At 36.5% G+C, this 23,464-nt stretch overlaps 1 protein-coding gene across 2 annotated transcripts in view; it reads right to left on the bottom strand.

Moving 5' to 3' along the window:
• slc9a7 (solute carrier family 9 member 7) overlaps positions 1 to 23,464 on the bottom strand; it is a 62,868-nt gene that overhangs the window by 3,554 nt on the left and 35,850 nt on the right. Inside the window, exons 13-16 of one of the 2 annotated variants that reach the window (XM_065272764.2) lie at positions 20,661 to 20,720; positions 13,249 to 13,312; positions 6,629 to 6,711; positions 4,881 to 4,986 (exon numbers count right to left, since the gene is read on the bottom strand). In XM_065272764.2, coding sequence (XP_065128836.1) covers positions 4,881 to 4,986; positions 6,629 to 6,711; positions 13,249 to 13,312; positions 20,661 to 20,720 — 313 coding nt within the window. The remainder of the gene's footprint in view (positions 1 to 4,880; positions 4,987 to 6,628; positions 6,712 to 13,248; positions 13,313 to 20,660; positions 20,721 to 23,464) is intronic. The other variant, XM_065272765.2, reaches the window with a different exon arrangement.

Raw genomic sequence — 23,464 nt, 5'->3', positions numbered from 1 at the left:
GTTGGTGGCGCCGGTGACTCCACAGAGTTTAAAGGAATATTCAATTTTCTTAAAAGAAAAATCCAGATAATTTACTCACCACCATGTCATCCAAAATGTTGATGTCTTTCTTTGTTCAGTCCAGAAGAAATTATGTTTTTGAGGAAAACATTGCAGGATTTTTCTCATTTTAATGGACTTTAATAGAGCCCAACATTTAATACTTAACTCAACACTTAACAGTTTTTTTCAACGGAGTTTCAAAGGACTCTAAACGATCCCAAACGAGGCATAAGGGTCTTATCTAGCGAAACGATTGTCATTTTTGACAAGAAAAATATGTAATTTTAAACCACAACTTTTCGTGTAGGTCCGGTCCAGCGCGACCTAACGTAAATGCGTAGTGACGTAGGGAGGTCACGTGTTACATATATAAAACGCACATTTGCGGACCATTTTAAACAATAAACTGACACAAAGACATTAATTAGTATCAGGTGACATACAACAACGTAGGAACGGTCCTCTTTCAAGACGCTTGTAAACACTGGGGCGGAGTTTCGCGTTCGTCCTCTGTGACCTCTTGACGTCATGACGTATTGCGTGGGGTCAGCTGACGCATCACGACTGGATGTACATGACGAGAAGTTCTGGTTTAAAAGTGTATATTTGTTATTTTTATTGTCAAAAATGACAATCGTTTCGCTAGATAAGACCCTTATGCCTCATTTGAGATTGTTTATAGTCCTTTGAAACTTCGTTGAAAAAAAACGTTAAGTATTAAATGTTGGGCTCTATTAAAGTCCATTAAAATTAGAAAAATCCTGCAATGTTTTCCTCAAAAAGCATAATTTCTTCTCGACTGAACAAAGAAAGACATCAACATTTTGGATGACATGGTGGTGAGTAAATTATCTGGATTTTTCTTTTAAGAAAATGGACTAATCCTTTAAGGGGTTAAGACGAAAACATGCTAATGTAAACATAGTCCAAAGTGACCTATAAAGTGATAAAAACAAATATCAATACTATCAATACTACAAGACTAATATATTATCACAAAATAAACTTTTTTCAGTTAATCTTTCGATTTGGTTCCTTCTGAAGCGTTCATTTTGTGACCATGACCGGATAACTCTTATCCCTCACTTGACCCCCATAAAATGACATTATTAGTTCATATTTATATTTACTGTAAGTGTCTTTCTTGTATACAGGAACAGAAACAAAACGGAGTTTATCACAAAAAAATGAAAGTAGTTTGCTGGTACTATATCACAGATCCCAGATGATATACAGTATGATCACATGGCTCTTTTATATATGCAATATACCATTTCTTAGTACTATAAATCTACTGAATTTCAAAATATAAAGATAAACTGCAAACAAACAAACAAACAAGAAAAAATATAGTTTAAGGAAGTGAACACAGAAATGAAAGCTCTGGTTTAAATCTAGACTAGACAGCAAACAGCGGTCGGGAGGGGGGGGTGAAACATGTGCAATGAAAACAAAGACTTTAAAAAAAGATAATTCAATCGAAAGAGACAGTGAACCAGGATACACATGACAGGTTTATGAGGACAATGAGAAAACAATTGAGACAACGAAAGAGGAATATAAGAGATAAACAGAGAGCCACACACAGTGGCCTTTAGAATAAATGACCCAGTTCAGGAGGATGTAAATGACATAAACATATGACTCACATCCTGAGCTAAAAACCATCATCTTTATTGATCTCAAAGCCAGTAACAATTGCCCATTATTGTTGTTTTGTTTGCTACCGATACGAGGAGATAACCGTGTTAAGTGGGCGGACCCCTGCGGGCCATATTTGCTCATTCTGACTCATCAACACAATGCGGGACTGTAAGACGTTTGTGAGCTGAGCCAAGTGGCCCAGGCTACAGTATGAGCTTTGTGACGAATAGGGGAATTTGCAGGAGTGAATAGGGCAGTGAATAGCAATGTTCTTCCCGATGCTCGAGATATTGGAATGAAACGCCTCTCGGGCTCGCAACTTTCAGAGGGCCATCTATGAAAGGCTCTTTTGTGACCGGGCGTCCTCCTTCAGCCAGTGTCCAGTCTAAAAATGCCAGTGCTTTTATGCATCTGTTTTTTCCTCTCTTCCCTTTTCAAACAGGTCTTTAGGAAGTCACATTAGAAAGCATGCTATGGAAACCAAAACATGCTGTTGAGGAACTCAGAAAAAGCTACTTCCTTAGGGGCTGAGAACAATGGGTAATGTGAGGTGATGATGAGTGACCAATATACGGATCAGGCAATATTAAGATTTTATGAGATTATCAACATTTGGCGATAACTATGCCAACTGGCCGATTAACACAAGTATTAGTACCCCATTGGGTCAGTTCCAAATATGCACATTTAGATCCACATTTTCAATTGGCAAAGCACATTATCTGTTTTTAATTACTTTCAGTGAATGCAGAATAATAGGCGTTTCAAAATTTTTTAATTTCAGCACTTTTTAGTATGTTAAATGAAATCCTGGAGTCTTAAGTAGCACAGGTATATTTGTAGCAAAATCCCAAAAATACATTGTATTGGTCAAAGTTATCGATTTTCTTTTATGCCAAAAATAATTAGGATATTATGTGAAGATCATGTTCTATGAAGATATTTTGTAAATTTACCATAACTATATTTAAACTTAGTGGATGCAGTTGCTAAAGACTACATTTTGGACAACTTTAAAGGCGCTTTTCTCAATTTTTTGATTTTTTGCACCATCAGATTCTAGATTTTCAAATAGTTGTATCTCGGCCAAATATTGTCCTATCCTAAAAAACCATACATTAATGAAAATCGTATTTATTCAATAAATTTACCTGTATGACGGTTTTTGTGGTCCAGAGTTATAAATTGTATTATATACTAGGGCTGTCAAAAGATTAATTGTGATTAATCGCGTCCAAAATAAAAGTTTTTTGAATAATTCATGTGTGTGCACTGTGTGTAATTATAATACACACACATTAATGTTTGTATTTAAGAAACATTTACATGTTTATTTATATATACCGAGCCCCTAAGGTGACATTGGAGTAAAAAAAATCTAAAGTTTAGTTTCATGTGCTCACGCAAAACCTTCATGTGCAGAATTTATTTTTAAGTTTAGATTTGCGTGCTCGCGTGAGCACGCGAAACTAAACTTTAAAAAAAATTCTGCACCTAAAGGTTTCGCGTGAGCACATGAAAGTTTCACTTGAGCACATGAAACTAAACTTTATTTTATTTTTGCTCCGTGTGCCCTTAGGGGCTCCATATATATATATATTCTGATATATTTTATATTATAAATAAAAATAAACCTAAATTACATTTTTTTTATTCATACATGCATGTATGTGTATTTATTTATATATGCATAATATTTACACACAGTACACACACACACACATATATATTGTGCAAACACAAACTTCTATTTTGTATATGATTAATCGCAATAAATCTTTTGACAGCCCTATTATATACACTATAGTTCAAAAGTTTAGGGTCACTCATTCAATTTCTCCCACATTTTAAAATAAGAGTAAACTCATGGTTAATGTAATAACAAAAATGTAACTATGAGAATTATATTGTAATTAAAGAAATTCAAATTATATCGCTATATTTTAGCATCTTCAGTATAGTCACACTAGGTTTTTAATGTTATTTTGGCATCTTATCACCCAACTTGAGGACTCACCCATGGGTGCTCTATGAACAGTAAAGTACTGGGCTCTTATTGTCTGCTTTATTTTCATTTTAAAGTCATGAAATTTAAAGGGGACATATCATGAAAATTTGACTTTTTTCATGTTTAAGTGCTATAATTGGGTCCTCAGTGCAAGTATCAATCTAAAAAAATATGAAAAAGATCAACCCAGTAACTTAGTTTTGGTAAAGCATTCTCTGCACACATGTGAAAAAATTGCTCATTGAAATTTGGCTCCCCTTGTGATGTCAGAAAAGGATTATACCACCCCTTAATCTGCATTATCCAACCACGGTACTACCATTTAGTGCAAAGATCAGCTCATTTGCATTTTAAAGGACACTCACACCTACAAAGTGACAATTTTAACATGCTATAATAAATTATCTATATGGTATTTTGAACTACAACTTTGCATACATACTCTGGGGACACCAAATATTTATTTGGCCTAAAAATAAAATATGAAACGTTAAAAAAAATCTCATGAAATGTCCCCTTTAAGAATTTAAAAAAAAATAAAAATTCAGTTTTCTAATAAAAAAAAATTTATTTGATGGCATATGTTTAGATTTAAAGATTTTTTATGATCAAGAGAAACATTCCAGTCAAGTAAACCTAAACCTTTGAACTGTAGTGTATTTATGTGACCCTGAACCACTAAACCATTTACAAGTCACACATGTATCAAAAATTATTATATATTATGTAAAGATTATGTTCCATGAAGATATTTTGTACATTTCCTTCCATAAATATATTTTAAAAAATTATCATTAGTAATATGTGTAGCTAAGGACTTCATTGGTCCACTTTAAAGGTGATTTTCTCAATACAGTATACTGATTTTTTTGCACCCTCAGATTACAGTTTGGACCCTCATGATTGGTTTTGTGGTCCAGGGTCACACCTAAACATTTTACTAGTCATCGGCCACTCCACTCTCTAAATATCAAGTATTTTACCATTTAATAATTAATTTCGCTAAGTATACATGGAAAAATGACACATACTGAATAATTAAATAATCAGCCAAATTCATAAAAATGATCTTTTTGTGGATACCTATACAATATTTACCTTAGCATGTTTATATGAGATACATATTACAAATATATGGTAATAATATATGGAATAAACGTACTGATTTATGTATGTGAGCTCTTACCTCATAAGCCTGGGGGCTGGTCAGACAGCGAGCCAGCGGACCGCAGCAGGCCGGCAGAGTTGAGGTCAAAGGAGGGCCACTGTGGGTCAGGATAGGTTTCAGGTAACTGTACTTAGGTTAAGGAGACGTGTCAATACCAGGCAGCTACAGTTGAGGGAATGAGTTATGCAAACATCTCCATAATATGCATCTCTATTATGAAGAGCTCAGATGCAAAAGCCACTAAACGCCATCTCTGTCAAAAATGAGAACGATATTAACCGAATGCTCTATGCACGTATTATACGTTCATCAAATACTTTTGCTTCAAATTTCCTTAATCACAACCTCAGGCCATTCAGAAAGAGATATTAGATCTTCAAGTACAAAAGATGCCATTTATTAATTCCTATAAAGACACTTCAGACTGTTACAGTCCAAAGCAAACACTTGAAGCAGCCTGCAACTACGCAAAGCAACAAACTAAGGCAGACGATTTGAAAATAGCACAACTGAAAATGGAAGCCTCTAAATTCAGCACAGCACAAAATGTGTCAGCGAGGACTCATCTCACAACAGATACGTGCTAGTCTCAGCCTCATTACTAGTATGAACAGATCATTATCTGCTAATATAGAGCCCAACACACCCATGCATCTCTAAGCAGATCAGCTCATTCGTGTTGTGGCGTCAATGCTGAGTTTCTTCTTTTGACAGACAGGGATAAAAATGGAGTAATATGTCGATGGCTTGAAACCAAGTACACCATGTGATGGATTTGGAAGCGTATAATATGTTTGAGTGAGATCAGAGACCAGGATGTCCCCTGTAGTGTTGGAAAGGATGCCAGGTATGCGTTCTGAATATCTCTGTAGGATGTCCGGCACCATGGTCCTGTACTCGAAGAGTGGCTGTTTGCCAATTCGACAGCACTGGACTTTTGCATAGCGCATACAAATGAAAAGGATCTAAATACTTACCACTTATGCAAATACAAAACAGAACACAAATATATCTGTAATTTGTGTTAAAGACCTGCGAGTAACCACATGTGATGCCATTAGCCACAGCTGTGCAGGAAGTGGACTGAGAAACGTGAGAAAATAGCACATATGGTGCTTTCACCTCTCTGCAACCGCATGCTAAATAAAACTGGTTTCTACCACCCACGAACTGAAAAGGTACAGCTTCTACAGTAAAGCACAAAATAATTGCATCGTGAGGGCACTGCTGAGAGCTCAAAATCACAGAGTGCTCCAATCCAGACTTGAAAGCTTATACAGAATGCACTGCAATCATGTCATTTGACATTTTGTACAAAGAACACACATAATGAATTTTCCAGCGGCTTTTATAAAAGTGCAGAGCTCCGGCCGAGCTGGGTTAAATTGGTATTTTTGGAGAGGGAGTTGTTTAGGGAGGGTGAGTTGGTTCAGGGCTTGTGAGGCCTAGTTAGGGTTTTAAGAGGAACTCCATCAATGGTCAAAACAAGTGGAATTATTCATCGCTCCGCATTTATATTCATGCAGATCTGTTCATATCGAGTCTTCAGCAATATGCATTTATGTTTTTTTCATTTTCCACATCAGCATATGTCACTTTTTTTCTCTCAAGTTATTTTCATGGCGACATGGTGGCTAGGACACAGAAGAGTACGGAAGAGTGGGGACAAAGAAGTAAAGCTCGTGCTTGAGTTCTTAATGACAAAGCCACAAAAGTGTGTGTGTTTGTGTTTGTGTGTTGTTCTGAATGGCATGCTGAAAGGATACTTATGGTCAAAAGTGTACCAAAGTCTAAAGAGCCAAGCACTCTCCTGCTTCGTCTTGCTCTGCCCTTCAGACTGGCTTCCGTCCTGAGGAGAGAAAGAAAAGAGGGAAGAATAATAGCGATCGTAAATCTAAGTCCCTGTATGTAGGTTTGGGGTACTGATGCAATCTGGGGTCATTCAATGTGGAAAAAAAACTCCCATAAGCTTTTGCTTATATAATAAAGAATTTGTGGACATAATGTTACTTATAAACATAATGAAGATGTTTTTAAAGCAAATCAAAAGTTAGGTCTAGATACCAATATTCCATTTTGGAAATAGAAGCTTAAAATGTATGATTTCTACATAAAACATATGAATAAGTGAAAGTATAGTTACACATTAAGTACTTATTTAATAAGGTCACCAGTCTACAATGAAACAATGTCTGTAGTGACACATTCCTCTTGGCAATTCATTTGTACATTTCCTATCATGGGCATCTGAAGCCAAAAAATTGTGGGTGGGTCCAAAACATTTTCTGGAGTAGATGTCATTTTCTTGTATTCTGGTGCCTTTTTTTTTTTTTTTTTTTTTTAAAGATATATTTTGGGCCATTTTTGCCTTTATTGGATAGTAATTTAGGAGAAGACAGGAAAGTATAGGGTGAAGAGAGGGGTATGGGATTGGCAAAGGACCTCGTGTCGGGATTCGAACTCGGGTCGCCAGAAGTGCGTCTGCACCATATGTCGGAGCACCGTCCACTACACCATCGGCTCCGACCTGGTGCCTTTTTAATCTTTTCCTGCCAGCATTTAAAAAAAAAGGTGCCAGCATTTTTTATAATTTTCACAAAAGTTTAATGCATTCCAGAAAATTTTCTTCTTTAAAGGAATATTCCATTTTCTTAAAAGACAAATCCAGATAATTTACTCACCACCGTGTCATCCAAAATGTTGTTGTCTTTCTTTGTTCAGTCGAGAAGAAATTATGTTTTTTGAGGAAAACATTGCAGGATTTTTCTCATTTTAATGGACATTAATAGACACCAACACTTAACACTTAACTCAACACGTAACAGTTTTTTTTTCAACGACTATAAACGATCCCAAACGAGGCATAAGGGTCTTATCTAGCGAAACGATTGTCATTTTTGACAAGAAAAATAAAAAATATGCTCTTTTAAACCACAACTTTTCGTCTAGATCCGGTCCAGCGCGACCTAACGTAAATGCGTAGTGACGTAGGGAGGTCATGTGTTACATATATGAAACGCACATTTGCGGACCGTTGTAAACAATAAACTGACACAAAGACATTAATTAGTATCAGTTGACATACAACAACGTAGGAACGGTCCTCTTTCAACACACTTTTAAACACTGGGGCTGAGTTTCGCGTTCGTCCTCTGTGACCTCTTGACGTGATGACGTATTGCATGGGGTCACGCTGGCGCATCACGACCGGATCTAGACAAGAAGTTGTGGTTTAAAAGTGCATATTTTTTATTTTTCTTGTCAAAAATAACAATCGTTTCGCTAGATAAGACCCTTATGCCGCGTTTGGGATCGTTTAGAGTCCTTTGAAACTCCGTTGAAAAAACTGTTAAGTGTTGAGTTAAGTATTAAATGTTGGGATCTATTCAAGTCCATTAAAATGAGAAAAATCCTGCAATGTTTTCCTCAAAAAACATAATTTCTTCTTGACTGAACAAAGAAAGACATCGACATTTTGGATGACATGGTGGTGAGTAAATTATCTGGATTTTTCTTTTAAGAAAATGGACTATTCCTTTAAATATATGAACATACGATATATCAAATGAAAGGACTGGATGCGCTGGATTGTTAACACATTGTTTTGTGTTAAACTATTTAACACATTATGTGTTGTTTTTAACACATTATGTGTCATTTATGTTCATATAAATAAAAGGGACAACACAAGATGTGTAAAACAACACAGAGATGTGTTAAGTTAAGCACAACACTCTAGATGTGTTGTCCTTAACTAGACACAGAGATGTGTTATTTTAACACATTCATTTTAAGAGTGTAGTGAATTATATTTGACTGACGGCACTATGACAAGTGAACAGACAAATGCGCTTCATTAGAGAAAAAGTGGGTGGGTCTCGTCTAAGGGTGTCACAATTTCAATTCGAAACGGTCGAAAATTAAGTCACAACCTCGAACTTCGAATTAAAAAAATGGAATTGTCGAAGCTGTCACGCCCCCATGTCACGTCTGGTCGGCTTGCCAAGCGGGGAAAAAAAAAACATGTGTTGAGTGCTGCGAGTCAACCTCCTCTAACTTAGCTAGCTACAGCTAGTCAAAAGATAGCATGGCAGATGCAGGAGACTAACATGGCAGGTTATCTCCGGGTTCAAGGTAGGTCAGATATTACACTCTAAAAATGGCTGGGTTATTTTTGACCCATAATGGGTAAATATTGGACAGAACACTTGCTGGGTTAAAAATTACCCCATGCTGGGCCAAAAATGGCCCAATGTTGGGTTGTTGTTATGCAACCATGGGCTATAATAACCCAGCAGTTGGGTTAAAATAACCCAGCATTGGGTCAATTTTTAACCCAGCACGTGTTCTGTCCAATATTTACCCATTATGGGTCAAAAATAACCCAGCCATTTTTAGAGTGTATATTTCATAAAAGTCTAGTCTAAAAATGGCATAGCATTTTTTGTGCTTTTAAAAAATTTAAGAAAATCAAGAATCAAACGAATCGTGACCTTAGAATCGAAAATGTTATCGAATCAAGGATTTGGAGAATCGTGACACCCCTAGTCTTGTCCCACACACATATAATGGTTCTGAGGCCTATGTTTTCTATCGTTAAACTTAATTTATATACAATTATATACAAATATTATGTGTTCATTTTTATGAAATCTGACTTTGCATCTTTAGTGATTTTGCAACCGTCTACTACTGTACGTCTTGTCCAAAGAAGCAGATTCTGCCAAAAAAGCCTGCATGCACGTCAAATTTGGTAAATATCAATCAATGAAAAGACTAAAGTGATATTTGTGAAAATAAGGCATTTCACTTATGGACTAATAACCTTTTCATTGGCTTTAATGTGAAAAAAATGAAAAGAGCCTGCTTATTTACAAGAAATCACATCAGACGCACATTGATGCTTTATCGGTAACACTTTACAACAAGGTTGCATTGAACAATACTTCTACAGCATTTATTAATCTAAGTTTGTGTTATGTCAATTAAGCATTTACTAAGCAGTTACAACTTTTCATTTTAAAAATGCCTAAGAAACTCATTATAGTTGTGCGTAGGTCCTACGGTATAGCGCCGACGGTGTAGGTTACGCATATATCGTTGTATAGACCCCTTCAAGGTTTGTAAACATTGAATGACGATCGGGTGCGCGCGCAGCATGGGGTCAAACTGTTCATACCATTTAGGCTTTATAATTTAATCTAACACAGCTGAAAAATGATGACTTACCTCAGATGAAGTGAGCACTACAAACACAAGCCTCTTTGATATTTGCATTGTACCAGTCTGCACGTTAATTGCTTGCTGACGCAGGTGTTGTATTTTTTTGTTTTTGAGATTGTGCATGAATCGCGAAAACTTAACGGAAGACCTGGTGCGATTTTCACAGCCCACAACGTAAGTAGGCATTTTTGACGATACCGAAAAAATACCCAACTCAATCTGCTGTAATGACTTTTCTGACCCCGACATGCGCAGTGGAAACTGCCTGTGACGTGAACCGTGAAGGGGTCTATTGACAACTTTTTTGTCCGTGTCGACGTGCAAACACGCATGCAGACCGCTGGTAGACAGCATCCAAGCGTGTAACCACAGTAGCAGCGTGACGGTCAATGAAGTGATTTGAAATATTTTATTTGCTAATTTTAAAGGAAATGCAGACCTTCAGCAAGGAAAATTCTGTTTAACTTAAGGCTTTAAGATAAGAACACACTATTTGGTTTAATCATTTGTAAATATATTTTCATATATGTTATTAAGACATATTTATATTAAATTTTTGTGTAATATTAAACTTTACCTGTCAATCAAAAATAATTTGCAGCATCCGGGTTACCATGTGTTATTAGTTATCTCTAAATAACATACCTTGGAATGACTGGCCAATCAGAATCAAGCATTTGATTAGTTAATGCACAATGAACTAACATGAATAACTGTACTGGTATAACAAACATTAACAACAATTAATAAATGCTAAAAAAAATCATATTAGGCGTTAAATGGTTTATTATTACTTAATGTTAACAAATACAACTTTATTGGTAAAGTCCTACCGCTTTGTCATCTGAACTCTTCATTACATACTTGTAAAATATATATTTCTTAAATGGATATTTTTATAAGATTGACCCTAACTGCTTAAAACTCAAAGCTTGTACTAACTGTGAAACAACAGCCAGTAAAGCCACCAAAACAAATCTATCACTCGCGACACCACACCATACTGCAGACATTTCAATGCGTGGTGTATGAAACCTTAAACCAGTTAACACACTCAATTTGAACTCAATATTCATATTCACTCCTCAATCAGTGAAACCTGAAGAAAATCTTGTTCTGTTCTTCTGACACTCAGTACATTTATTCAAAGTAATCTACTGAGTTCAGAGTCTAACGTTGCACTTGAAAAGATTTTAGCTTAATGCTATCACATACAAGCTTACAGTAACACTACACTGCAATTCCTCCAATCTCACTCCTCCTATACAGTATGTGTGATGGAGAAATATCCCAGAGTTTGAACAAAACTATCATAATGATAGCTAGATGGTGTTTATGTTCTCAAATAAAACATGTGCCAGGTATGTGCAGTTTGCATCACTTTGATAACTAAGGGCATACGCTTCAATTACTGACTGATTTGAGTTCTGTCATTGTACTATCGTGGAATTAACTAAACCAGGCAGTATAAAGATAAGTGATACTTTGTGCTAGCATGTATAATTGTTTAATAATATATACTAATGGCAGCAATGGACTTATTTGACCATGCTCCATGAAATAAAAACTCCTGTTTTAGTTGCGATATGTCATTCAATGTGAATGAAGCACAATAGACAATATACACTAAGACTATGGCTGAAGCAACACAAAGCAAGTCCGCTATATGGTTACTCGGATCAGAAAAGACTGAAATAACTGGAACAAAGTTACCCTCCAAGAAGTACGTTTTATGTGTGTTGTGCGTTTTTAAATGCTACAGTTTTTGCAAAAATATGTGATTTGGGTAATATTCAAAGGCTTTGAGCAACCTCTAGATATTGTAGGAACAATTAAAAATTTTGCACAGTGCATTTTTATTGATATCCTAATACATTTACGGAGTGAGAGTTGAACATTTAAAAAAAAAAATTGATCCATTGTAAGGACCACCCTAATGTACACTTACTCTTTTAAACAGGCCCACTGGTTTCATATATTTACACTTTATTACAAGGCGCTCTGAAATGCTTGATTCTGATTGGCCATTTGCAACATTCAAAGCCATGGTATGTTATTCTGAGATAACTTATAACACATGGTAACCCAGATATTGCAAATCATTTTCACAGGTAAAGTTTAATATTACAAAGAAATTTAATATAAATATGCATTTTAATAACATATAAAACATTATATTTACAAATGATAAAACCAAATAGCATGTTCATCATATTTGACATCTTGTCTTATCTTAAAGGGGTCATAGTGTGAAAATCTGACTTTCCGAGATTAGGTGCTATAATTAGAAAATTTGAAAAAGATCAACCCAGTAACTTAATTTTGGTAAGCCATTCTTTGCAAGCATGTGAAAAAATAGGTCGTTCAGATTTCGCTTGTTTTGTGAGGTACGTAGCATTACAGTAATGCCGCCCCTTAATCTGCAATATCCAACCACAGCACTGCCACTTAATGCAGAGAGAAAGAGCGAGAGAGAGAGAAAATAATTGACGGCACAATTGAGTTTCAATTGCAACAAACCACCATCATTGCGATCAGTGCCACTAATTTGCATAAGAAAGGACAACCCCCAAAAAAGAGCAAATTTTTGCTCAGGCCCACACAATGGGAATTTTAAAATGCTATATTTAATAATCTGTGGGGTATTTTAAGCTTAAACTTCACATAAGCAATCTGTGAACACCAAAGACTTATTTTACAGTAAAAAAAAAACTCATTATATGACCCCTTTAAAACTGAAAGCAAACACGTTTTCCTTGTACAAGGGCTGTATTTGTTCAAAATGACCAAATAAATTGTTCCTTACCTTACTTAAGAGGGAAATAGGCATGTAATAAGTGTTTTAATGTACATGTAGCCGGTTGTTATCCACTATGTGCTGGGTCCAAATGCTTTTAAATATGTTCTACATTTTTTCATGAGCTGTCACGTACAAATAAAAAGGCCTAAAACAGCATCCACCCATTTTAATAGATGTAAAATTAAGGCAAAAATTTACATGTGGTCTTTATGGCTATATATGTGGTGTGAAACTGCTAAAGGAAAGGATCTCATTGTTGTTTTTTCCCCACACTCATTTGTGTGAATGCTGTGTTGCCATATTCTTAATTCTGTCAAAAAAAACAACAACATTAAAAAGCGTAAAAAAAAAATTCAAACTTACACCCTGCAGGACCTGGAAACTGTCTCCACATGGCTGAAGATCCTGATCTGGGTCAACTCCGACTCTACAAGAAACACAAAATCTATGTCAGGGTCTATGGAGGATATTGTGGTTTGTGTCTGTAAGCCCATGTGAGACATAAGCATTTGCTGTGCACACGCAGTGACACTTCACATCATTCTGCTGCTGGTTGCAGGCTTTTATAAATAATAAAAGGAAGTCACATACTCGAGCAAAGAATATTAACAATGTCCGTACCTTATAACACACATAAACTTGCAGCATGTGCTGTTTCCTGCACCGCTATCAGTGATGGCAGAGTTGCAATTCTGCATTCCAAATTTAATGTCATAAAAAGGACTAAAACTCTTGTAAATCTATTTTACGAAAACATATTAGTGTTCTATAAAATCGCAAATTATTATTTCTGGCTCTGTTTAACGAATGCGCTGGCAATTTGAATCAGAATTCCTTCATGAATCTGTCAAGATTCCTCCACATCAAAAAGTTATAGGGATAGTTCACCCAAAAATGAAAATAATGTCATTAATGACTCACCCTCATGTAGTTCCAAACTTGTAAAAACTCTGTTCATCTTTGCAACACAGTTTAAGGTGTTTTAGATTTAGTCCGAGAGCTTGTTGACCTTTCATTGAAAATCTACGTACGATATACTCTCCATATCCAGAAAGGTAATAAAATCTTCATCAAAGTAGTCCATGTGACATCAGAGGGTCAGTAAGAATGTGTCCAAGCATTGAAAATACATTTTGGTCGTAAAATAACAAAAAATAAGACTTTATTCAGCATTGTCTTCTCGTGTGAAGCGCATGCGCGGGACTAAAGTCCTGTGACGGCAGGATGACTTACGACGCGTCTGACGTGTTATCTGGTGCGCCCCAGCTGTTTTTTTGTGCGCCCGAGCTTCGTTTACAGTCTGAGGGAGACACATGCTGTAAGTTTGAAAAAAAAAACTTTGCAAACATGTCTGAGGATAACACGTCATCCGCGTCACTGCAGTCACGTGACTTTAGTCTCGCACATACGCTTCACAACAGACGCAGAAGAGAAGACAATGCTGAATAAAGTCGTAATTTTTATTGTTATTTTTGGACCAAAATGTATTTTCAATGCTTCAACACATTCTAACTGACCCACTGATGTCACATGACTACTTTGATGATGTGTTTATTACCTTTCTGCTCATGGACAGTATACCGTACATAGATTTTCAATGAAGGGTCAAACAAGCTTTCGGACTAAATCTAAAACATCTTAAACTGTGTTCCGAAGATGAACGGCGGTCTTACAAGTTTGGAACGACATGAGGGTGAGTCATTAATGACATTATTTTCATTTTTAGGTGAACTATCCCTTTAATTCTGTAAGAAATGCTGCTAAAATTCCCAAAAAATTGTGAATTCTGGGAAATGCTAAAACAGCTTTCCTACATAATTCACTCTTTGTGCAACTTTGTTGAGAAGCACACTTACACCAGACATCTGCTTTGTGTTATTGGTCAGCCATGTTGCCTTTTCTTGACCGGCTGAAATATGAGGACGACCCATGAGACCTTTAGGAGCTCAGAAGGGCCGAGACCATGTTGAGATAATTGATACATTAGGTGAACTTTCATTCTGGCCTTTTAGTACATTTGCTGTTTCTTGACGCAATAGCTTGTCTTTCTTTCCCGATATCAATTAAAGCAGCGGCTATATGATAAAGCTGAATTTAGGCCGGCTTTTAAACCCGGCGAACAAACAGAGACTTCATTGTGAAGTTTAGAGTTGGCTTGCGGATTAACAGATGCTCAGGCATTCTGGGACATTCAGTGCCGCCCATGTGGACAAGGGCCAATTTAAACAGAATGAGCTGTATTATTATCGGTCTCTTTCACACAACCTTTATTGAACATCTTATCTTTTCAGAGTCGGTAAAGAATATCTATTTCCCAAAAGGTGGGCGACATTAATTAAAATTCCGAGGAGAGGATAAATAAAGGATAACATGCTCCTGCCAAATCCAGTGGCGTATATCTGCAACATACTGGGTGTTTTAACAAGCTGCTGTTATTTCTACCACGTCTGGAGGACTGTCTGAGAAACAAAAGAGGAGTTTTTTACTCCCCCGAGGTTTTTTTGGAGGGGGGCTGAGCAGTCCAAATAGAAATACGGCTAAGAACTCTGGGAAGATCTGTTCTTGGGCCTAGGGGAAGGGGAAATTATGGGGAAGCCTGGATCATGAACTGTGTACAAGAAAAGGATTGAATCCAAAAACTTGAGGCGGTTGAGAGGAGATGACAATGGAAAAAGTCGAACAAAAGACAAGAGCGGATGGATAGCTTCGGTTAGACTGGGAGAAACATTAAGCTCCTTTAGTAACCAGGCATGCGGGCTGGAGGATGGATTACATTAGGGGGTCACAAAGGGGTCAAAATATGACAAAAACGCAGTGCAAAGATATGCACGTAGATATGAGTGTGGTGGATAACCAACATTTCTTCAAGATAGTCAGCTATCAGCTTGAGCATGTAGTTGCAATACAGCAGACAGCTGCATGCTCCTTTCAATGCAGGTACATGAAAATACTGATTTAATCATTATAAAAAATACTGTTACTATTGCTGTTTGGTCTTACTCATCTGGTGTGAGTGGGACAGTGAGCTTATGGAGCATTTCCACTCAATAGTACGGCCGCCACAACAGCTCAGTTTTGGGATACCTGATACGTTTTTAGTACCACCTCGGTTTAGGTTTCAAGCAAGCCATACTAAAATTGCAATGGAAAAGCAAACATGCCAAAGTGAAGTGTCCCGAGCCGAGTGGTACCGAGCCGTGTCAAACCACACAATGGAAAAGTGCCATTAGTTTGCAGATTTCCTCGGACACCTCAATGTGAACTAAAGTGACCACCCACACACATTCACATTCCCTTAAAGTCACTCCCACCAGTTTGAAATACATTCCTGGAAGAGTCCACTGACACTGGAGAATATCCGCTAAGAACAGATGTGTTTGTCCAAAGGAAGTAGTAACTTGCAAATGTTTGCTGCAGTTATTTATAGATTGCAGAAGAGAGTTAACAACAGTACATTAAAATAGAAGACTAGATTATAGTACATTATGGTAGACTATAGTACAGTAAAGTGGACTAGAGCAGTGGGCTCCAGGACCATACTGTTCTCTTGTCTACCTTTTTTACCACAGCTGATACAAATCATCAGCTCATTAACAGAGATCTGACTGAACTGAATCTGTCAGATAAGAGAGACATCCAAAATGTGCTGCGCAGTGGTCCTCCAAGACCAGGATTGAGAACCACTGGACTAAAGCATAGTAGAGTAGATTAGACTAGAGTAGACTATAGTTTAGTATAGTATAATATAATACGGTATGGTACGGTACAGTGCAGTATACTATAATAGACTAGTCACTAGACTACAATACAATAATCTAGTATTGTAGTCTAGTATTGTAGCCATCACGAGGTGGTGATGGCGCAGTGGATAAGACACTCGCCTTTGGTGTGAGAGACCCGGGTTCGAATCCACCGTGACACTTAACCCCTAGTTGCTCCTGCGTGCGACCTCTGACATAACATTATATAGCAATTGTAAGTCGCTTTGGATAAAAGCGTCAGCTAAATGAATAAATGTAAATGTAGTATGCTCTACTAAACTGTATAGTAAGCTAGCTAGACCACAGTACTGTATAGCAAAGTATAGTATAGTATAATACAGTACAGTGCAGGACAATATGGTGCAGTGCAGTAGTTGTGCAATATACTGTACTGCAATAGACTAGTACAATACAATAATCTAGTATGCTCTACTATACTGTATATTAAGCTAGAGCACAATACAGAAAAGACTAGTATAGTAGTATATAATAGTGTAGTATAATACAGTACAGTACAATATGGTGCAGTGCAGTAGACTATAATAGACAAGAGTGCAATACAATAATCTAGTATGCTCTACTAAACTGTATGGTAAGCTAGAGCACAATACAGTAAAGAACAGTACAGCATAGTAGACTACAGTATAGCACAGTATAGTGTAGTTTAGTATAGTACGCTACGGCACAGTGCAGTGCAATATACTATAATAGACTAGAGTACAATACAATAATCTAGTATGCTCTACTAAACTGTATAGTAAGCTAGAGCAGAGTACCTCATAGTAGACAACAGTATAGTAAAGTATAGTGTACTGTAGTGTAGTATAGTATAGTACGCTATGGCACAGTGCAGTGCAATATACTATTATAGACTAGAGTACAATACAATAATCTAGTATGCTCTACTAAACTGTATGGTAAGCTAGAGGACAATACAGTAAAGAACAGTACAGCATAGTAGACTACAGTATAGCACAGTATAGTGTAGTTTAGTATAGTACGCTACGGCACAGTGCAGTGCAATATACTTTAATAGACTAGAGTACAATACAATAATCTAGTATGCTCTACTAAACTGTATAGTAAGCTAGAGCAGAGTACCTCATAGTAGACTACAGTATAGTAAAGTATAGTGTAGTGTAGTGTAGTTTAGTATAGTATAGTACGCTACGGTACAGTGCAGTGCAATATACTATAATAGACTACAGTACAATACAATAATCTAGTATGCTCTACTAAACTGTATAGTAAGCCAGAGCACAGTACAGCATAGTAGACTACAGTATAACACAGTATAGCACAGTATAGTGTAGTGTAGTGTAGTATAGTATAGTACGCTACGGTACAGTGCAGTGCAATATACTATTATAGACTAGAGTACAATACAATAATCTAGTATGCTCTACTTAACTGTATGGTAAGCTAGAGCACAATACAGTAAAGAACAATACAGCATAGTAGACTACAGTATAGCACAGTATAGTGTAGTGTAGTGTAGTTTAGTTTAGTATAGTATAGTACGCTACGTTACAGTGCAATGCAATATACTATAATAGCCTAGAGTACAATACAATAATCTAGTATGCTCTACTAAACTGTATAGTAAGCTAGAGTACAGTAAAGCATAGTAGACTACAGTATAGCACAGTATAGTGTAGTGTAGTGTAGTATAGTATAGTATAGTATGATACGGTACACTGCAATATACTATTATAGACTAGAGTACAATACAATAATCTAGTATGCTCTACTAAACTGTATAGTAAGCTAGAGCACAGTACAGCATAGTAGACTACATTATAGCACAGTATAGTGTAGTGTAGTGTAGTATAGTATAGTACGCTACGGTACAGTGCAGTGCAATATACTATTATAGACTAGAGTACAATACAATAATCTAGTATGCTCTACTAAACTGTATAGTAAGCCAGAGCACAGTACAGCATAGTAGACTACAGTATAACACAGTATAGCACAGTATAGTGTAGTGTAGTGTAGTATAGTATAGTACGCTACGGTACAGTGCAGTGCAATATACTATTATAGACTAGAGTACAATACAATAATCTAGTATGCTCTACTTAACTGTATGGTAAGCTAGAGCACAATACAGTAAAGAACAGTACAGCATAGTAGACTACAGTATAGCACAGTATAGTGTAGTGTAGTGTAGTTTAGTTTAGTATAGTATAGTACGCTACGTTACAGTGCAATGCAATATACTATAATAGCCTAGAGTACAATACAATAATCTAGTATGCTCTACTAAACTGTATAGTAAGCTAGAGTACAGTAAAGCATAGTAGACTACAGTATAGCACAGTATAGTGTAGTGTAGTGTAGTATAGTATAGTATAGTATGATACGGTACACTGCAATATACTATTATAGACTAGAGTACAATACAATAATCTAGTATGCTCTACTAAACTGTATAGTAAGCTAGAGCACAGTACAGCATAGTAGACTACATTATAGCACAGTATAGTGTAGTGTAGTGTAGTATAGTATAGTACGCTACGGTACAGTGCAACATACTATTATAGACTAGAGTACAATACAATAATCTAGTATGCTCTACTAAACTGTATAGTAAGCTAGAGCACAATACAGTTAAGACCAGTACAGCATAGTAGACTACAGTATAGCACAGTATAGTACAGCAGTGGTTCTCCTGTGTACTATACGATGATCCCCCTCATGCCCCACCAAAAAAAAAAATGACATAAAACATTTAAAAACTTAAAATTTGAATTAAACAAAGTATAAATATAATAAGTAGCCTTATTTTTCTGAGGATTAATTACATAGAATTTGAAATAAATTGATGTATTTTATAAAATATCATTAATCTTGGGCCCCCTGGCACCATCTGAGCCAGGGGGCCACTGCCCCAGTTTGAGAACCACTGTAGTATAGTATAGTATAGTGCAGTGCAGTATAATAAGCTAGAGCGCAATACAGTACAGAACAGTATAGTAGAATATACAACAGTATTATATAGTAGACGAGAGTGCAGTAGAGTAAAGCAGACAAGTGCATAGTACAGTATATTAGAGTAGACTAGAGTATAGTAGACTCACTAGACTACAATACATTATAGTAGAATAAACTTCAGTGTAGTGCACTCTCAGAAAAAAAGGTACAAAAGTTTTCACTGGGACGTTTCCTTTTAAAAATTCCTTATTTTCTTCCGTTTGCGTATTTATTTCTTCTACCCACTAGTTAACCTACGCTGTACATATGCACTATCCCAATGACAGTCCGGTTTTCATCTCCTTTACATAAAGGAAGTCATGCACGGGTCCTAATTTTATTGTATTTGTTAAGCTTCTGTAACCAGGAATTATGTTTTTTTTGTATCCATGCTACCTGGGGAGGGTGTATTTTATGTGTGTTAGTGTATAAATAACTGAAGGATGTTAAAATTAATTGTCCTCTGTATCATTGTATTTTGCATAATCCTTCTTTAATAAAAAATAAATAAATTCCTTATATGTACCATTTTGGTACAGATATGTACCATTGAGGTACCAGGATGTACAGGTACCAATGTGGTACAAAAATGTACTTTTTGAAAAGGTCCCGACACCAGTAACAATTTTTGTACTTGCTTGTATTTTTTTCTGTACAGAATTGCAGACAAGATTGCAGTACAGTACAGTGCAATGCAGTACAATAGACTAAAGTGCAGTACAGTATAGTAAAGTAGACTAGTATAGTAGGCTAAAGCACAACATAGAATAGACTACTACCCAGGTCTCTAGCTATTAGCATCAGCAAATAAAAGCCATTCTGGCTGACCACTGCAGCAGAGCAGGTTTACAACAATTGAGAGTTCAATAAGAGTATGATCAGGAGTACAATAAAAGATAGTTGGAAGCAGGAGATGTTAACAGGAAAAGATGTGCTTGGTTGAAACATAAGCAAATGCATTTGTAACATACTTCCCAATGTGCATGTTTTTAAATTAAGTGTAGTTACCTCCACCTGTGCAAGAATGCAAAATATCACCTGATGTAACGCCATAGTCTATGCAGTCTCTCCTTCTCTGCTGTCGAAGACTCTCCCACTCTGGGCACAATACAGCAAGTTTGAGACCGGTCCTTTACACATCAAACACTTCACACATCAAAGCTGACAGATCTATGATATTCTATCAGAATGCAAAGAGTCTTTCAATCTCTGTTTCTTAGATTGTACAATCACAATGTACAATTACTTAGAAAATGCATACATATACACTTAATCAGTGGCGGCCGGTGACTTCTTTTTCGAGGGCGCTCGATGTGAAGTTCGTCACAACATGTATGTAGCCCCTCATGTGTGTGGTTCGTAATTTCAAAATATGTGTTCGGCGTGTCAAGTGAACATATGTGCATCACGTGTCTTGTCAAAATAAGTGCCTGCTGCAGACGTGTCTGAAGGGTTTATGATAAAAGAGACACTCACGTTTGCCAGATACTCGCATAATCTCATGCGTAATCAGAGTTTACTGTTAAGGGAGTGTCTTGCGTGTATTTTGTAAACGTGAGCGTCTCTTTTATTATAAACGGTTTTGACGCGTGTGCAGCAGGCACTTATTTTGACAAAACACGTCATGCACATGGTTCACACATGCATGGTTCACACATATACACATATTTTGAATTTGCGCCCCTCGGATGAGCAGTAACGAGCCGCCACTGTACTGTATATATGCGTATATATGCGTAAGAGTTTGGTTTCAAAACAAAATAACTAGTTAATTAATTAATATCAATCAAACTGCAATTGGTTTGTTTTGATTTAAGCCTTCATAACTAAAAAATGTACAATAAAATACAATAAAAACATGATAACATATTAATAAATGTTTTAATAAAATATTTAAAAAGGGATTATCCCCCTTTTTTAGCCAAATTCTTTATATATAATATAATATGTGTGTGCATATATTACACACTAGCTGTGTTTCCTTTACCCTTCAAATTGCGCAAATTAAATTAGCAAATAAAAAATGCACCCATTGGGAACACAGCAATTTCGCATAACCTCCCATATCACCAAAAATTACACTCATCCCAACTCAGACAAGTAATATAATTGCAAAACTGAAACAGATTTTGCGATTTACAGTTTACCTGACGTGCGTAAAATTCACATGATCATTCTTTAAATATGTTTAATTGTAACACAAGACAGAAGATGTGTGGTCAAATCATGTGTATTAAAAGAAGCTTCAAGTGCATCACATCAAAATATTGCGGTACACTGTAAAAAAAATCCGTAGAAATTTCAATGTTATTGCAGCTGGGTTGCCGGTAATTTACCGTAGATTTACATTTATGTTATTTACTGGCAAGAGTTTGTTCAAAGTTAAATAAATTTTAAATATTAACAAGTCTTTATCTTTACAGAATAAAACTATACAATAACAGCCTCATGCAAAGCATTATGGGAATCAGAAATCATCATCAACCTTTTTCTGTTTTTTGCTTCAGATTTTGTTTCCCAGAATGTTTTGCTTGATGCTGTTTTTTTTAGTTTTACTCTGTAAAGACAAAGACTTCTAAATGTTTAATGTTCATTTAACTTTGAACAAACTCTTGCCAGTAAATAACATAAATGTAAATCTACGGTAAATTACCGGCAACCCAGCTGCAATTTCTACGGGGTTTTTTTACAGTGTAGCGATTGGGGAGTCTTCTGCTCTTTACGCTTTCGAGATGCCCTAGCTGTATTTTGATGTCATCCACATGTTGTCTTCGCGGTGCCCTATTAAGTCGAACACACTCGTGGCCATGGATTTTGGTATAATTTATCGCAAGAAAAAAATTATGTTTAGTCTAATAAATTACGCTTAGTCTCATAACATCGGTTTTGCCCCACTATTTCGGGGCAATTGTAGCCTAGTCATTAGAGTCAGGCTTATAACCCGAGAGTTTCCGGTTCGAGTCTCAAGGCCGTTGGGTCCCTTGAGCAAGGCACCTTACTGAAATTGCTACCCAGGTGCTGGGATAGCTGCCCACTGCTCCAGGTGTATGCGTTTACAAATTGCAGTGCATGTGTTCACTACTGACTGGGATGCAGAGTAGAGCCCTGCCAGCCCGTCGGGGCCCGACAGGCTAAGCCCATTTGTGCCGGGCTCGGGCCGTTTTTTTTTACACAGACCAGGCTCGGGTCGGGGTCGCTCCTCATTGTGTGTGTTTGCGTGTGTAGCAGAGACAGCGCGCGTCAGAGAGCTTAAAAGTGATAGATATTGGTCTCGGGTCAGGTCGGGTTCGGGCTGAAAAAATTGCAGGCATTGTCGGGCTGGGGTCGGGTAGGGCTTGAACACTTCGGCCAGGGCAGGGTTAGGGCTGGAGTTTTTGGCCCGTGCAGGGCTCTAATGCAGAGGTCATATTTCGAGTATGCGTTGCATACTTGACAAGATTGTCACTTTCGTTTCACTTTTATTGGTTAAATGGAAACACCATCTTTGCGCAATAGTTTTTTGTCAACATTAGACTAATGTTTTGCACAAAATTTATGGAATAATGGATAATAATAATAATAATAATATGGATATTATGATTATTATGATTATGATTAATAATAATAATAATAATAATAATAATAATAATAATAATAATAATGGAAACACAGCTACTGTAAGACTGAAAAACATGCAATATTTTCTGCTGGCACAATAAGTGGCATTAAATTAACCATTGAAAGTACACATTTTCATATTTGCCCAACTAAGAAGAGAAAATCTCATTCTCAACTTTTAAATACTTTTGATTCAACCACTTCATGCAAAACAGGCATTACCATATATAAAACCCAGCACTGTG

This window comes from Paramisgurnus dabryanus, chromosome 7 (genome assembly GCF_030506205.2).
Source record: "Paramisgurnus dabryanus chromosome 7, PD_genome_1.1, whole genome shotgun sequence".
Lineage (NCBI taxonomy): Eukaryota > Metazoa > Chordata > Actinopteri > Cypriniformes > Cobitidae > Paramisgurnus > Paramisgurnus dabryanus.
Note: the sequence above shows the minus strand (reverse complement) of the source record. Positions and strands in the feature narration are given on the sequence as shown.